Source organism: Pan paniscus, chromosome 2 (assembly GCF_029289425.2).
Source record: "Pan paniscus chromosome 2, NHGRI_mPanPan1-v2.0_pri, whole genome shotgun sequence".
Classification (NCBI taxonomy): Eukaryota; Metazoa; Chordata; class Mammalia; order Primates; family Hominidae; genus Pan; species Pan paniscus.
Genome location: NC_085926.1, coordinates 182,765,639 through 182,782,164, shown reverse-complemented (window position 1 = coordinate 182,782,164; position 16,526 = coordinate 182,765,639). Strand labels below are relative to the sequence as shown.

Here is a 16,526-nt window from a genome sequence, read left to right as displayed (position 1 = left end):
GGACCCCAAAATCACTAAGCCAAAGGGAAAAGTCAAGCTGGGAACTAATGTCAGGCAAACCTGATCCCATTCTATCCCTAAATAAGATAGCTACAAAGATAAGAAGCTACATACCTCCCTCACAATTTACCCACAAGGAAATTCCTTGTGGACAAAGGACAGACAGAACTCAAAGTCATTCCTCTGAGGCTCACTGGAGACAAATGCATATCTAATTTCTTTCTCTGCCCTATTGTTTATGTAAAAATGCAGATTCACTGAGCCAGACTAAATTGTGTATTCAGTGGAAGGCTGATCAAGGACTCAAAAGAATGCAACCTTTTGTCTCTTACCTACTTCTAACCTGGAAGCCCTCACTTCAAGCTGTCCTGCCTTACCAGACTGAACCAATGCACATCTTAAACGTATTGATCGATGTCTCATGTCTTCCTAAAATGTATAAAAGCAAGCTGCCCATCTTGGACACATGTCGTTAGGACCCTGAGGCTGTGTCACGGGTACATCCTTAACCTTGGCAAGATAAACTTTCTAAACAGACTGAGACCTGGCCTAACAGGTCTCAGATAACTTTAACAGGTTAAAGATATTTTGAGTTAACAGGCTGTACTCTGATATTATGTGATCTACCTTAAGACCAGACCCTCCAAAGAAAACACAATTAATTGCCTTCCATCCCTTTCCTGAAATCTCTTTATCTACTGAGGAAAAGAAACCTAAGGAATACAATCGCACCTCTACAAGCTTTTTCACAAGATAACGTCTGCCTCTGAACAATGATCCAAATATTATTGGATCATTCAAATTCCAAAGAGGATCCTTTACAAGTTAACTTCTGTCTCCCAGGCCCATTCGTTCCCCTAATAATCATTTATGACCCCTTAAAAGAACTGCCTATTTCCCCATCTCCCTTCTACCCCTAAGAAAGGATGCATCTGTACCTCATTGGGTTTTTGAGTAATCATAGTCCTTCAATTACCCCATATTTATGCATGTTAACAAAAGTATATGCCTTTTTCTACCCATTAATCTATTATTAATTCATTTCGACAGACTTAGACTCAAAGTTTCAGAGGGAAAGCTTAAATTTCCCTACACAGACATCTGTGTAACACTCTATCCAACAACAGAAGACATTCAACACATTACTATGCTCAAGTGCACATAGGACATTCTAGAGAACAGACCTTACGTGAGGTCAGAAAACAAGTCTCAACAAATTCTTGAAAGATATAAATCATTAAAAGTACATTTTCTGACCACAAAAAAAAGTAGGAATCAATATGAGAAGGAAATGTGAGAAATTCACACATAGGTGGAAATTAGACAACACACTTCTAAATCACTAGTATCACAAGAGAAATTACAGAATACTTTAGGATGAATGAAAATGAAGACAACATACCAAAACGTATTGCTTAGAGGAATATTTGTAGCTGTAAACACTTAATTTAAAAAAAAAACACAAAAACAAAGACCTCAAATCAACAATATGAGCTTCTACCTGAAAAGCTGAGCTTCCAAAGGGTGTGAAAAATTCTAAGGCTTCTGATACATATATTGTGCTAAACTGCTCTATAGAAAGATTGAACCAATTTTACTCCCACTAGCAGTTTATGATAGTGTTCATTTCCTTAAGAAATAAGTATGATTTTTAAAAATATTTATTAATTTGTTTGGTTAAAAAAAAACCTCTTCATTTTAATTTGCATTTCTTACATTACTAATGAAGTTGAACACCTTCTCAATGTTTACAGGCTAAGTTTCTTTTGTGAATTGCCTTAGTGTTGTCTATTCTTCTATTAAGGTGTTAGTCTTTCTCACAGATTTTATTACTTTTTATATATTGATATTGAGCCCTAAACCAAAGAATTAAAAGTATTTTCCTGTTCTGTCAAAAAAAAAAAAAAAAAAAAAAGCTGAGCTTCTACCTAAAGAGCTTCTAACCCAAAGAACTGAAGAAAGCAAATAGACTAAAGTTGAATGCATGAAATCAAAATTGGTTCTATGAAAAGATCAACAAAACTGACAAACCTTTAGACAGACTAAAAAAAGAGAGAAGAGTCAAATTACAAAAATTAGTAATGAAAGAGACATCACTACTGACCTTACAGAAATAAAAGGAATTATGAAGGAATACTATAAACAACTATATGCCTACATATTAGATAATGCAGATTAAATGGTCAAATATCTAGAAATTTAAAAACTACTAAAGCTACTGAAACACTCAAAAAGAAACAGATAATCAGAGTAAACTCCAACAAACAAAGAAACTAAACTAGTGCTATGGTCTGAATGTGGCACCCAAAACTCATGTGTTGAAAACTTAATCCCCAGTGCAACAATGTTGGGAGGTGGGGGCCTTTGGGGAGGTGTTTAAGTCATGAGAGTTCTACCCTCATGAATGGATTAATGCTGTAGTAAAAAAAGGGCTTGATGGACTGGGTTCACTCTTTTTCCACTCTTCTGCCAAGTGAGGACACAATGTTTGTTCCCACTTGCCCTTCCAACTTCCGCCATGTGAGGACACAGCAAGAAGGCCTTCATGAGACACTAGGTGCCAGCACCTTGATTTTGGAATTCTCAGGCACCAGAATTGTAAGACATAAGTTTGTGTTCTTTATAAATTACCCAGTCTTAGGTATTTTGTTACAGCAGCACAAAACAGAGCAAAACAACTAATAATTTTAAAACTTCCAATAAAGAAAAGCCCAGGCCCATATGGCTTCATAGTGAATTCTGTCAAACATTAAAAAAGTTAACACTAATCCTACACAAACTCTTCCAAAAAATAAAAGAGAGAATACTTCCCAACTCATTCTATGAGGCAAACATACCAAGATACACTCATAACAAGACTGGTATTCTTTTGATAACAAGATATCAAAAGAAAACAAAACTGTAGAACAATATCTCTTATGAACATAGACACACAAATCCTTCAGAAATACTAGCAAACCGAATCCAGCAACATATTTAAAAGATTATATACCAAGTGAGATTTATCCCAAGAATGCAAGGTTGGCTTAACATACAGGATCAATTAAATAGATCATATCAATAAAATAAAGGACAAAATCCACAAGATAATCTTAATAGCTGCAAAAAAAGCATCTGATAAAATTCAACAGTCTTTCATGTTAGAAACACTCAAACCGGGTAAAGAAAACTTCATCAAATGGGTAAGACCATCTACATCAAATTTAATGATGAAATATTGAGTGCTTTCCCCCTAATATCAGGAAAACAAAAAGATGTCCATTCTTGCCACTTCTGTTCAACACTGTATTAGTGGGTGTAGTCAGCCCAATTAGGGAATAAAAAGAAAGGCATCTATATTAGAAAGAAAAAATTATAATTATTTTTATTTGCAGAAGACATAATCTATATTTTCCTTAAAAAGTTCTAAGAAGTTAAAAATTAGCACTAATAAATGAATACAGCAAGGACGTAGGATACAAGGTCAATATACAAAAGTCAATCTATTTCACACCAGCAAATCCTGAAAATAAAATTAAGGAAACAATTTCATTTATAACAGCATCAAGGTGAATAAAATCCTTAGAGGAGGAAAAGGAGTATATGACCTATACATTAAAAACTGCAAAACGTCATTGAAAAAAATTAATGAAGACCTAAATAAAATGAAAAGATGTGCTGTGTTCATGAACTGAAAGATTTGGTAATATTAAGACAGTAATAAAATTGATGTACAGATTCAAAGCAATCCTTATCAAAATCTCAGCTGCCTTTTCTGCAGAAAAGGGGAAAGCAAAGTGACTTTAAGACCAAAATAAGCTGGGTACAGTGGCTCACACCTGTAATCTCAGCTACTTGGGAGGCTGAGGTGGGAGGACTGCTTGAGGCCAGGAGTTCAAGATGAGCCTGGGCAACACAGCAAGACCCTGTCTTGAGAATTTTTTTTTAAAATTCAGCAGGGCATGGTGGCCTGTAGTCTCAGCTACTTGGGAGGCTGAGGAAGGAGGATCACTTGATCCCATACGTTTGAGGCTGCAATGAACTATGCTCACACCACTGTACTCCAGCCTGACTGACAGAGTGAGACTCCGTCTCTAAAATAAAATTAATTTTTAAAAAGATAAAAATAGAAAAACATACCACATTCATACATTAGAAAATTCTACAGTGTTAAGATGGCAATTCTCTCTCCCAATTAATCTATAGCATCAATGCAATCTCAAAGAAAATCAAATGAGCTTTTTTAAAAAAACTGATGAGCTGATTTTAACGTTTATATAGAAAGGCAAAGAATCTGTACTAGATAAACCAATTTTGAAAAAGAAAAACAATATTGTAGGACTTAAAATATGTGATTTTGAGACTTACTGTGAAGTTACAATAAGCAAGACAGTGTATTACTGGACAAGGATAGACATACAGCTCAATAGGACAGAACAGAGAGCACAGAAACACATCCACAGTTATATGGTCACTTGACTTTTCATAAAGGTGTCAAGGTAATTCAATGAAAATAAGATAATCTTACCAATAAATGGTAAGACTTATGGGAATAACTGATAGCTGTATGGAAAAAAATCCTTGAACTTTACCTTACATCATTTATAAAAATTAACTCGAAACGAATTATAGACCTAAATGCAAGAGTTAAAACTATTAAATTTCTATAAGAAAATGTAGGAGAAAATATTTATAACACTGAATTGAATCAAGATTTCTTTTTTTTTTTTTTTTTTTTTTTTGAGACAGCATCTCACTCTGTTACCCTGGCTAGAGTACAGTGGCACGATCTCAGCTCACTGCAACCTCCGCCTCCCGGGTTCAAGCGATTCTCCTGCCTCAGCCTCCTGAGTAGCTGGGACTACAGGCACGCGCCACCACGCCCGGCTAATTTTTGTATTTATAGTAGAGATAGGGTTTCACCATATTGGCCAGGCTGGTCTCGAACTGACCTCGTGATCCGCCCACCTCAGCCTCCCAAAGTGCTGGGATTACAGGCATGAGCCACCGCGCCCGGCTCCAAGATTTCTTAAACAGAATAGCAAAGGCCTAAATGACAAAAAAAATTAATAAGATGAACTTCATGAGACGGAGTCTTGCTCTGTCGCCCAAGCTGGAGTGCAGTGGCAAGTGGCACGATCTTGGCTCAGTGCAACCCCTGCCTCCCGGGTTCAAGCAATTCTTCTGCCTCAGCCTCCTGAGTAGCTGGGACTACAGGCACCCACCACCACACCCGGCTAATTTTTATATTTTTGGTAGAGACGGGGTTTCACCATATTGGCCAGGCTGGTCTTGAACTCCTGACCTCATGATCTGCCTGCCTGGGCCTCCCAAAGTGCTGGGATTACAGGCATGAGCCACCACGCCTGGCCAGCTTGGGAACTTTTAACAATTCAATAATATGAAGACAACCCCAGGTCATCTCCACCAATTAAAAAAAAAAGGGGGGGGGGGCTAAATATTTAAACAATTCACAAAAGAAGATATGTGAATGGCTAAACAAGCACATGAAAAAATGATTAACATCACTAATGATCACAGAATAAAAATTAAAATCACAATGAAATACCATTACTCATTAGAATGGCCAAAGTTTTAAGAAGATTTTAAAACACTGACAGTATCAAGTGCTTGCAAGGATGTGGAGCGGGAACTCTCAAATATTGCTGATGAGAAATGGTACAGCATTAGGAAAAACCATATAGCAGTAGCTTAGAAAGTAAAATATATATTTACCATACAATCCAGCCATTCCAACCTTAGGTATTTGGCCAAGAAAATGAACACATTTGTCCACACAGAAACTTACAGCTAGGGGTCAGGAATGGAGGGTAAGAGAACAAGGTGAGATACTTGAGGTAATGAAAGTTTTCTATATCTTGACTTTATCAATATGAATTCAATATGAATATCCAGTAGTGATATTGTACTTTATTTTTGCAAGATGTTATCATTGGGGAAACTATGTAAAGACTATATAGGATCTCTATGTCCCATTTCTTACAACTGCATGCAATTACCTCAAAAAGTTTAACTAAAAAAACAAAACAAAAAAACCCCAAAAAAACCTTAAAAAACTTGTCCACAAATGTTGTAGCAGCATTATATTATTCATAGTAGTCCCAAACTGAAAGCAACTCAAATATCCATGAAGTGGTGAATGATTAAACAGCTTATGGTATATTCAATCCATGGACTATCATTCAGTGGTAAAAGGGAACAAAATATTAATATACATAGAACAACATGGATGACTCTCAAAAATATTACGCTTCATCCACGTAAAGTGAAAGAAATAAAACACCAAAGGTTACATAGTACATAATTCCATTTACATGAAGTGCAGTGACAGAAAGTAGATCAGTGACTGCCCAGAGCAGGGCTGTGGGGAAAGGATCAAGTACAAAGGGGAAGGAGGAAACTTTTTAGTGTGAGAAGCTATGGCTCCTTCTACAGCTTGATTATGGTGGTGTTACATGACTGTACATGATTACCAACATTCACACTGCACACATATAATTGGCCAATTTTGTAACATTTAAATAATACCTTAAATACAGGAAAGCAAAAAATTAAGGCTTAGAAAATAAATACCTGTTAGTGTTTTTCCTGCATTCAGAGGAGGAGCAATGACTCTGAAAAGTTTCTGCATTAAAATTAATAGGAAAACAATCATCATCATCTCAAATGATATTATTTAAAAAGTAAGAATCTTATGCTATTCATCACCATTCGCTAATGGAATTAGTCATTTACCATTAAGATTAAATATGAAAACCTTTAATCTGTACATGAAATGTTTAGAAGGCTCACTGAGAAACAATCACTGTTGTCATATTCCTCACCGAAAAAAACCATTTAATAAATACCAGTTATATAAAGGGCTTATCTGAGATTATAATTTTGATATAAAGTATCCTTTGGTTCTTAAACGCTTTATTCTTTTAAAAACTAGTAAGTAAGTGAAAGGATTTCCCACTAAAGTGATAACAGAGATGATTTTAAACTGAAAACACCCAATCAGCAGCCACAGAAAGAAATATCATCTAAACTTAAGCAGAGTCTCCCAAATATTTAGCTGCCATGGACCCCCCTTCAGAGGGAGATTCCTATTTGGGAAAAAACTGATCCTTAGCACCAGGAAATGCAAATTCAGCTGTCCATTAGCATCAAAAAGCCCAAAAGAACTTTCCATGCTTTCCCACTGAAGACCTAACTACGTGCTACCCCCATTTTTGTGAAGCTGGTATATAAACGTCTACCTCTGGCTACTCAGCAGAGATGCTTATTACTGAGTGTTCCCGCACGTATGTGAATAATCCTTATCTTTTATCCTGTTAATCTGTATATTGTCAGTGAATTCAAAGCCTTCAATCCTTTCCCTGTACCTCCCACCACTGGGACCTAAATTGGTAAAGAAAAAGTTTTTCCTCCCAACTCAAGGCACTATTCTTACCTTAGTCAAAACTAGAAAAAAGGAAAGATTTCAGAGACTATAGTAGTCATCTCAAATGTGATGACACGCTTTCATTCTAAAAAATCTAGACAATTTCAAGAGACAGGACACCTTCTCTTAATTCAGACCTCTTTAAGTACTAAAATAGCTAAACTTTAAACACTTCGAACACAAAACAAGGTAACCTCAATAGCTCAGTGTTCCATTTGAGATGTATCAGTATAAATGCAAACCAGATTTTATTAATATGAGGAATACAAAACCCACGCAAAACAAAAATTTCAAAAGCAACGTAACAGAAATACAGTAATCATCTTGTCAATGCAGAATGCATCAAAATAGAATCTGTTTTGAGGGATTATTTTGAGCAAAACTAGAAACTGTATTAATTCTTCTGAATTGTGGCTTAGTTGTGGCATGCAGGGAGGCACTGGACCTCACTGAGGAGGCAGCTGATGAGTCTTTTTCAGGGAACTACTGAACCTTAATGAAGGAGCAGCCGAGAGGTATTCAAGACAAAAAAAATCCTTGAGATAACAGACAATCAGGGCAAAACCCCCAAAACCAGGGGTAGAAGGGTGGGGGACTAACTTTAGAAACTAACCGAAAGAGAGGTGCAACCAAAACTGAAGGGTTATGAATTAGAGGGGTACTCACCCTACCAAACTGAATGTGCTTAAAGAAGCCTGAACTATCATAGAATGCTGACTTCTTAATACTGAAGATAGTTTTGGATAGCAATAAATTAGCTAAATGGTTGACTGGATGCCTTCGGCAGAGGCCTGCTTTTTTTGAGGGACACTATAATAAAGCATTGGGCTAGGAGGGCACTACATGTGTCTACAACTCATTCTCCACTGTTCTGCCATCAAACTGAAAACAAATAAGAAAACAGATATGGGGTTTGGTTCTTCTAAAAGTAAGTCCAAATGTTTTTTAGATTCTCCTGGTAAGGAGAATAAAAAATTAGAATGAATGCTATAAAATTCTGAGTCAGTAAAAGTGAAAAATGATCAATTAACAAATAATGGCCTCCTACCATTTTCAGGAGCCTTCCCCAGCAGAATATATCTACAAATAGCATTACTCAATAGTACATTGATTATATAAAATAATTATACAAAATAAATTTTTCATATCTTTAGAAAAAGTTACTGCAGTATCAAAAATTCTTAGGAGAAAAACATGTAAAGCCTAACAAGCAAGCATTAATTTAAATTTTATCTATTGTTCGCTGGTATTTAAATACCTACTTATTTAGATAAGAAAGCAAGCAATGGCAGAAGGTATAAAATTGAAGACTATCTAAAAGCTCCAAGCTAAAATGGGTTCAAGGTCAATAAATCTGTAAGAATTTTTAAATAATTGGATAAAACTAGAAACTATTAAAAGCAAATGGAGAATAGGAGAAAAAAGTTAGTAGACAAAATTAATTACGTATCCAAGTTAGGAAGTATCTTACCTCCATTGGACTAATAAATTCATTCATGCCTCTGTTGTAGACATAGATCATAGCATCATATAAACGATTTTCCCAACACATGAGAACTACCTGTGAAAAGGAAAATCCACTTGGTCCATACAATTCAGAGTCACCAATTATTTTCCTTAATGCTTTAAGAATGGGAAAGGTCTTGAATTCTCTTCCCTAATTTTTCTTGTTTCTTCTCTGATAAAAACTGAAATTCAAGTACTCAAACACAATGCAAGGGTAAGAGCTGCTGTAGGTGAAATTACTACTTTTAATAGTACAACGCTTACTTTAAGACATTCACAGTGTCTAATTTTGTTTCTTCTCTATCCTTCCCCTTTCTATATTCATTTTACCTTTGATCAATAGTTCTACAAATATTTATTGAACACATATTCAGACCCTCTCATAGGCACTGGGAATAAAGTGTTAGATAAGATAAATCCAGACTTTGTCCCTACCCTTATAGAACTTACATTGATCTTGGACACCCAGCAAAAGGACGTAGGGGTACAAAATGGCGTGTGAGTTAAGACTTGGGGAAGATACTCGATTACACAAATAATTCATTATTTACAAATGTGGTAAGTGCTATTAACCTAACTGGTCTGGAGTATTCAAAAAGTCACCCCTGAAGGAACAACATTTAAGGTGGGACCTAAAGAATGGATATATGTGAGCCACAAGCAGAAGGGCAAGCTAGGAATTCTGTAGGAAGAAGCAAGAGTGAGGATGAAGGACCTAATGTGGAAGTGAGCTTGAAGTGCTTAAGGACGGAGAGAAATCAATTTGAGAAAATATTTAGGAAGAGGACTAGATATGAGTTTGAGTATACAGTACTCTATATTCTGTCCCTATGACAGCTATATAATACTGTAAACAGTGGCAAGAGGAGAAGGGCAGAAGTCGGCAAAGGAGAATGACAAGAGGGAGTGAGAGGTAAGAGGGAAAATGGAAGTGAGATGTGCTGGGAGAGTCTTTCTAGAAAAAGCCTGTTCTGGGACTTCTACGACTCCCTCTCTACCCCTCTCAGCCAGCACCATGATCATGCATCTCTTCACTGATGACTAACACATTTACAGCTTCAGCCCTAACTTCCCCTCTAACCCATACATATATCCAACTACTTAATTTGACATCTTCGCCTGAATGTCCAGTAGTGATCTCAAAATAAAATGGCCAACCAGAACTGATTTGTCTCTCAAACTTAGACCTGCCTTAGTCTTGCAATCTTCTCAAAGGAATCACTCACTATTCACCCTGTTTCTCAAACCAAAAACTAATCATCATCCTTAAATTCTCTCATTCCCACACTCTCACACCCTCACATCCCAATTCATCAGCAAATCAATTCTATCTCTAAAACATCCAAAATCAGGCCATCTCTCTTCATCTCACTGTTACCATCTCTGGCCAGAATCACCTCCTGGGCCAGCTTCCTAACTAGTCTCTTTGCTTCCTCTGCACTTGGCCCTCATCCCTGATTCTGTTACCCCTAAAGCACAGGGTGCTCTTGCTTAAAACTTTCTAATGATTTTTCATAGCACTTAGAATAAAATGGAAAGATATATACCTTGCCCTGCAAGATCTACCTCTGTACCAAGCTCCAGATCTGCTTCCTTTTGAACACCCAAGACAAAAATCCTTTCCTTTTAATGCTAGCTGTTGCTTTTACCTATAACAATCTTCTCTTCCAAGATCTTTGCATTACTGATTCCTTCTTGTCATTCAGCTCCCAAGACTCAATCCTGCCTCCTCAAAAAGACTATCTATTAGCCAATCTAAGGTAGCCTCATATTATCTCTTTACTATATTTCCCAGTTTGATTTTTAACATAATACTTGTATTGAAATACTTTCTGGATTTTTGTACATTGATCTGTTCACTGTCAAACTTTTCTGCTAAAATTTAGGCTTTATGAGAGGACAAGCCTTGTTCACTAGGGATACTGAAGCATCCTCAGAGCCTGACATTCAGTAAACACTTCTTGAATTAACGAACAAATGCTGTTAAAAGAGTAAATAAAATAAGGATTGAAAAATACCATTTGGTGTAGTGGACAAAGAAGCCATTGTTGACTCTAGTAAAAGTAAGATTGAAGAGTTAGGAAGTGGGGGGAAAAAATGAAAATAGCAACCTAGACAATGCTTTCAAGAAATCTAGCTGTGACTGGGAGGAGTGAGATAGGGCAGTAACCTAGGAGGAAAAAGGGGAGAAGTCTTGATATGGAGACATAAGAAACTGAGGGGAGGATTTTGAAATTGTTGTTTAACATTAAAAAGACTAGAGTATATTTACATGGTACTGGGGAAAGACTGAAAATGTTATTAAGTATTATAAATAGAAGAAATTAAATTTTTTTCCTGTATGTGATAGGTAGGCAAAACTAGATGGACAACATGCTCTCAAGTCATCAGACCTATTGTCAGACTATGAAGACTATGCCAAATTACCCATATAATACAAAGGCAGGTATAAAACAGGATCTAGCTTTACTTTGCAAACTCACAGCCATTCATAAAGAGCTTCCAGAAATAAAATAATCATTTTTCCAAACCCTTAATTTCTATGTGATTTTGCACACTTTCAAAAAACTTTTGGTCTAAGACTTTTGTTAGTCTTCCATATTCAAGCTCAAGAGGGCTTGGCACCTTTGCAGGAGTAACATGCTCATTATTAGGACTAATGTGGAATTAAAAAATCAAATTGTGGGCCAGGCTCAGTGGCTCACACCTATAATCTCAGCACTTTGGGAGGCCACGGCAGGCGAATCACTTGAAGTCAAAAGTTCGAGACCAGCCTGCCCAACATGGTGAAACCCCGTCTCTACTAAAAATACAAAAATTAGCTGGGCACAGTAGCGTATGCCTTTAATCCCAGCTACTCTGAAGGCTGAGGCACAAGAATCGCTTCAACCCAGGAGGTTGCAGTGAACCAAGATCACGCCACTGTACTCCAGCCTGGGGGACAGAGCGAGACTCTGTCTTTAGAAAAAAAAAAAAAAGAAGAAGAGAGTGAGGAGCGGGGAGGGGGAGTGAGGAGGGGGAGGGGGGGAGGAGGGGGAGGAGGAGGAGGAGGAGGAGGAAAAAATAAATTGTGAAATGTCTTAGGCCAGAATAAATACTGCACCTCAATTAAGAAACTTATTTCAAGAAACTCAATTAAGATAACTTATTGTGAGAACCTCAGATACACCGGAAGTATTTATCAAACAATGGCTGGCTATTCATGCTAAAAAGTTCTATAACTTGCCTGTTATACCATGCTCTGTATTTCAAAACTCTGGACATACATACCAGCTCTTTTTTAAAATGGCATCATATTTTTCAAGGTAAAAATATTCTATAATTCATGAGAAAGCAGCCATAGTTGAAATTCACTTGCTCGATGAAAATTATATTAGTGAACGAACAAGCTGATAAAGAGGGATCAGTTAACAAGCATTTATAGAGCAACTTCTAAATGTAAACTCTACACCAAGTGCTATTGGGGATGTGAAAGAAACAGAAGACAACACAATCCCTGACTTGCAAGGCACTTATATTCTAGCTTTCACTTAAATACAGTCCTAGGAAATATATTGACAAATATAAGTTTATAATACATCTTACAAAAAGTGCTCAATAAATAATTACGGTTTTTAGAAGGCAGGGTCAGGCCTGATCAGTGAAGTAAGTGTTATCAATAAAGGAATGAAGTTTATTTCATAAGTTAGTAGACTGTCTACAAACTCACCTGCTGAATATCTAGGCTGGTGATATCCATATGTACAATGAGCGCTTCCACATTTTCCATTAATTTTTTATCTTGGAAATGAACAATCAAGTCTTTCATTACTTGGGGTGTGATTCCCACCAATTTATCACTTAAAATATATGGCTCAAGGCACTCCAAAAATACTCCTTTGGCCACTGAATTCTCACTTAATTTATCATACATCTGACTAAATAAAAGATCCCTGTAACAGAAAGGGGGGGAAAAAAACTTTTAGGAACATGCCAAATATCCATTAAATTTAGTCTCCCAAATATATCTCATCTTTTCCCTACTTCAACTTACTCATGAGTTTATTTAAAATGGCAATAATATTCACAGAGTTTTATACTGCAAAAACTTTGTGTGTGTGTATATATATATGTGTGTGTGTATATATATATATATATATATAAAATCTCAATTAATCCTCCCAACGCTTCTTTAACAAATCAGAAAAGGTAAGATAAATTGTTTGCTAATAGTGACATATCTAACAAACAAAAGAGTCAGATTTTGAACCCAGCCTTCAGGCCTAAATCCTGTGCTCAATTGCTTCTTAAAGACAACACTGACATGGGAACAGATAATTGGGTGGACATCATGAAGTAGGAAAAAAACAAAAGGACTACTCATGATTTATCCTTCCCTCCTTTTTGGTATTTAAATATTCCTAGCTGACCTGCAGTCAATATGCTTCTTTGTCTAGCTATAACCCTTTGCATCCCAAAATGTTTGGCTAGTGATTATTCATGGAAGAAGAAGAAAAAAAATGTTTAATCCTTAAAATATAAACCTAGAAACAATTTTATTGCAGAAACAAAAATTGTTTTAAATTACTTTAAATGTCAACAACCTCGACAATGTTTATTTCATATTTCTGGAAAAAACCCATAAATAATTTGAGTTATATTGACCACAGACAGAATTCGGAATTCTGTTTTCATACAACATTATATGATAAGCATTATTCTAAGTTGCTATTTATTCTTCAAAATTACCATTTTGTCTAACACAATACTTCAATATGCTGAAAAATCAGAATATACTTAAGTATTCCTGTACTGTTGGATATATTACTTATTTCCAGTATTTCAAGTGATACTACAATGAACATCTACATATAAAGCCTTTCCCATTTGAAGGGCTTAATTCCTAAATCAGTCAACTTTTAGAAATTTATCTTAAGTGAAAAGATACGAAAAAATCTGTGGCACTTGAAATGTGCTATGAAATTATCTTCAAAAAGCATCACAGCATCAATTGACACTGCCACCCACAATGTATAATCCTACCAGTTTCACCAGACAATTGCAAATTTGGTTTTTCTCCCCTGACAATTTAATAATTCTTTTATGACCAGCAAAATTGAATATTTTCCATGTTTTCATTTATAAATTGTATTGCCTTGTATCATTCACTTCTTTGTTCATTCTGTTTTTTAAAAAATACAAAAACTGTGTGAATTTTATTTACCTGTTGAGATTATTTACTTTTTCCTAAGTGTGTAATTTCTTTATATGTATATCATGTCAATTGTGGAAAGTGGTAAATGGTTTATTTATTCACAGGTATGGTCTTTCATGACAAGTTCCACAAAAACATTAAGGAAGCTCCTGAAAGGACTAGGATGGGGTTTTGACTCATCTGAAGTCCTGGAAGGGGACAGATGGAAAACAGACTGGCTACAACTGCACCAGAACTCCACGCCACCCTGCAATTAACAGCATTTGCAACATTCTGGGGAAAATCCACAGCCATTTATTTTTTTCTCAAATGCACAAATGTAATTTTACATCATTTTTCCCCTCCATTTCATATTTATCAAAATATTTTCATGTCAGTTTCATTTGAATCAATAATTCATCATATTTTTGTGATGACCGATTACTAGCCAAGCAAAACAACAGATTAATGGAGTTTTACTGTAAGAAAGAAAAAGTAACAAGATAACTAATGATTCAAAGAAAATGTCAGATTTGCTAGCCCTTGTACTCTGTAATGTGTTGTTAAAAGGAACATGCTAAAAAAGATAATTATATATTTTAGTTTAGTACAAAAAGCCTTGGGGAGAGAATTAAAGAGAGCTAAAAATTCAGTAAAGGCTACAAAAGTTAACTAACAAGGCACTCCTGTGACAAACAGCATGCGATGCTGCTAAGATAAATGCAAAACCACACGTTTCTTTCTTAACCAGTCAGAAGCTATAATATAAAGCAGCAAGAAAAATAAGGCTCAGCAACTCCTGTTTGCATCTCTACCTTAAAATAAATTTTTTTTTATATTCAACGACAAATTCTCATCATTCTGGGAGAATATTTATTAGTGCATCAGGAAAGAGGGGAGTTAGAAAAGTACATACAGGCCAGGCCGGGTGCAGTGGCTGACGCCTGTAATCCCAGCTCTTTGGGAGGCCAAGGCAGGCAGATCACTTGAGGTCAGGAGTTTGAGACCAGCCTGGCCAACCTGGGGAAACCCGGTCTCTACTAAAAATACAAAAATTAGCTGGGTATGGTGGCACGCGCCTGTAATCCTGGCTACTCAGGAGGCTGAGGCAGGAGAATCGCTTGAACCCAGGAGACAGAGGTTGCCGTGAGCCGAGATCGACTCCAGCCTGGGCAACTGAGTGAAACTCTATCTCAAAATAAAATTTAAAAAAAGACAAGTACATACAAAAATTTGTAGCTCTCATATTTTTTTCTATATTTAGGTACTATTCTCCAGGGTGCTATCTTTGTTTCCTAGAAGGGCTGACTTCAAAATTGATGTTTACCATTTCAAGCTTAGCCTCCCTATGGCCAGTGTAACAGAAAATCGATCATGAATAACAGAGGACCAAAGAGATATTTCTACAAACTTCACTTTATAACAGTACTCACATTAAAGGTATTTTTGAAGTTTATCATTTATAACTTCAAAAAGAGGACAACTGTTAAATTTACTTTGTACATTATCGATTTCATAATTTTTTAAATGTGAAGAGCTGCTTTGGTTATAAGAAATTACAAATTCAGAAGTATGTGAAGGGGGGAACAAGGGCATCAATCCTAACCCTTGCCAATCCATACTAAATATATAACCAGAACCAAACAAGTAAATTCCCACCAAATACAAGTGGTATTTAATACATCCAAAGTTGATGTGGGCTGGTTTCCTTATTTATAAAAGCAAAAGCAAAATTCAAATGAATTTTAACAAATTATGTTCAAAATGCTCTATTTTTTGATACAAGTACCACAGTTCGTAAAGATTTCCTTTAAAAAGGCATGTGGTGATAGTTACACAGCTGTGGATACACTAAAAACTACTGAATTGTATACTTTAAAAGGGTGAATTTTATGGTATGTGAATTATATCTCAATATAGCCATTATAAAATTAAAAATGCCTTTTTTCCCCCAGCTTTGATATTAGGTTGGTACAAAAGTAATTGCAGTTTTTGCCATTACTTTTAATGATGAAATTTGCAATTACTTTTGCACCACCCTAATAAAATTTTAAACATCCAGTTCAACAAGTCTTAATAATTAAGATCTTTTTGTTTCTCAAACAATAGTCCTGATGTTGAACAACATGAGTGAACAAATTAAAAGACTACTTCAAGTTCACTTTGGATTTAACAGAAACATTTTTGGTTCAGATGCATACATAACACAAGCCATTGGAACGATGGCTTCTTAACAACTGTGGATATTCCTTACAGTGATATAAACTCAAAGTCGTCGGTATCATCCATGTAGAGCACCCATTTTGCTTTTTTTTAAAATAACTGCTTTATTGCTATATAATTCACATATAATCACATAACCCTATTTTTAAACAATGTTCAAAATTATAATTATGGTTTACATAAACTCTGGATCTACTT

General features: G+C 35.8%; 1 protein-coding gene across 1 annotated transcript in view; it reads right to left on the bottom strand.

Moving 5' to 3' along the window:
* The window catches only part of VPS8 (VPS8 subunit of CORVET complex), a 262,424-nt gene that overhangs the window by 146,801 nt on the left and 99,097 nt on the right, over positions 1-16,526 (bottom strand). Inside the window, exons 24-27 of the mRNA XM_063602631.1 lie at positions 12,642-12,864; positions 8,898-8,987; positions 6,574-6,625; positions 5,716-5,790 (exon numbers count right to left, since the gene is read on the bottom strand). Coding sequence (XP_063458701.1) covers positions 5,716-5,790; positions 6,574-6,625; positions 8,898-8,987; positions 12,642-12,864 — 440 coding nt within the window. The remainder of the gene's footprint in view (positions 1-5,715; positions 5,791-6,573; positions 6,626-8,897; positions 8,988-12,641; positions 12,865-16,526) is intronic.